At 41.9% G+C, this 1,341-nt stretch overlaps 1 protein-coding gene across 1 annotated transcript; it reads left to right on the forward strand.

The window, feature by feature from the left end:
* The first annotated feature begins 382 nt into the window (after positions 1-382).
* LOC137722030 (RING-H2 finger protein ATL51-like) lies at positions 383-964 on the forward strand. The gene has a single exon (XM_068461034.1). It carries the CDS (start codon positions 383-385, stop codon positions 962-964), a length of 582 nt encoding a protein of 193 aa, XP_068317135.1.
* Positions 965-1,341: the final 377 nt, after the last annotated feature.

A 1,341-nucleotide genomic window follows, 5' to 3' on the forward strand; every position in this document is an offset into this window, starting at 1 on the left:
TCACCAAATGTTTGTGATGGGCCAAGTTAACTTGATTGGGCTTCTTCACAATAAGACCCATATGCTATTGAGCAACAATGTTGACTTAATTTCCGCAGTGTTTGGACTGCTAACTTGATGATATTTGACTAAATTCTATTATCCATCCTTACGTAAATTAATCCTATTATCTTATTCCTAAATACAGCTTGTAACAAAGTCGTTTTCTTTTTATCCGTAACACCTACGTTTAAACAAAGCATATTTTAAAGCCATTATTTTGTCACAATGTCACAAGACAAAATCTCAAACCTCTCCAGATCACCTATAACACGAAGCCAATTTTAACATGCCCAAATCCTCCCCTCCATCTCCCACCATCTCTACCTCTCATCTTCCCACCATGGACGACAGCGGGCAGCACCATGGATTCAAACTCAGCCCTGAAATCATCGGCCTAATTGGCGTTGCAGCCGGAGCCATAATCGTCACGACGTACCAATGCCTTGTCAACCACATTTGTTGCAGCCAAATGCGCGTAGAAAACAACATACAACAAGAACAAACACAAAATGAACATGAACAGCGTCTTCAAGGGCATCACATCAACCAAAACCTCAGATCAACAACTGCACGCAGCGTTAACTCGCCCTCCTACGATCAGTTGATCCCAGTTTTCAAGTACACCAAGGAATGCAGAGAAGGAACCTGCGCCGTTTGTTTGTGTGAATTTACCGACGGTGAGAACATCCGTGTACTGCCGGAATGTGTGCACTTGTTTCATGTGGGGTGCATTGACATGTGGCTCAGCTCCCACTCTAACTGCCCTCTTTGTCGAACTGATATTATTCCTAGACGAGCACCGCAGCATGTTGTTCCTCCTCCGCAAGATGTTGCGACTCCTCTGCAGAATACTTTGCCTTCACCACAACATGTTGTGATATTGATGCCAAATTTCGGCGCGGTTCATAATATGAGTACTTGATCTTTGGAGTCATGGATTGATGGCTTTTATTTTTGAGTTGCTTAAACTACTTTTGTTTAAAAGAGTGTATCTAGTTAGACTTGCTCAAATTAGCGGGTGTTTTGGTGAATGAAGAAAAATGGAGGAGGTTTCATATTAGTGTGATGATTTTGCCACTCCAATTTAGCTTCTGACGCTCTAACTTGAGTATCTTATAATTATTGTACACTCGTAATGACGAAACCTAAAAATGGGAGTCATTTTCTTCTCTTATCGCGATGGACTATAGGATTGTTGTAAAAGTCGTCCTGCCAGTTGCACGACGAATTCTAGTTGCTCTCTCAATCAAACCAACCTGCCAAAGTTGCACAGCGAAAGGCAATTACCAGTTGTTCTAT

This window comes from Pyrus communis, chromosome 17 (assembly GCF_963583255.1).
Source record: "Pyrus communis chromosome 17, drPyrComm1.1, whole genome shotgun sequence".
NCBI classification, from domain to species: domain Eukaryota; kingdom Viridiplantae; phylum Streptophyta; class Magnoliopsida; order Rosales; family Rosaceae; genus Pyrus; species Pyrus communis.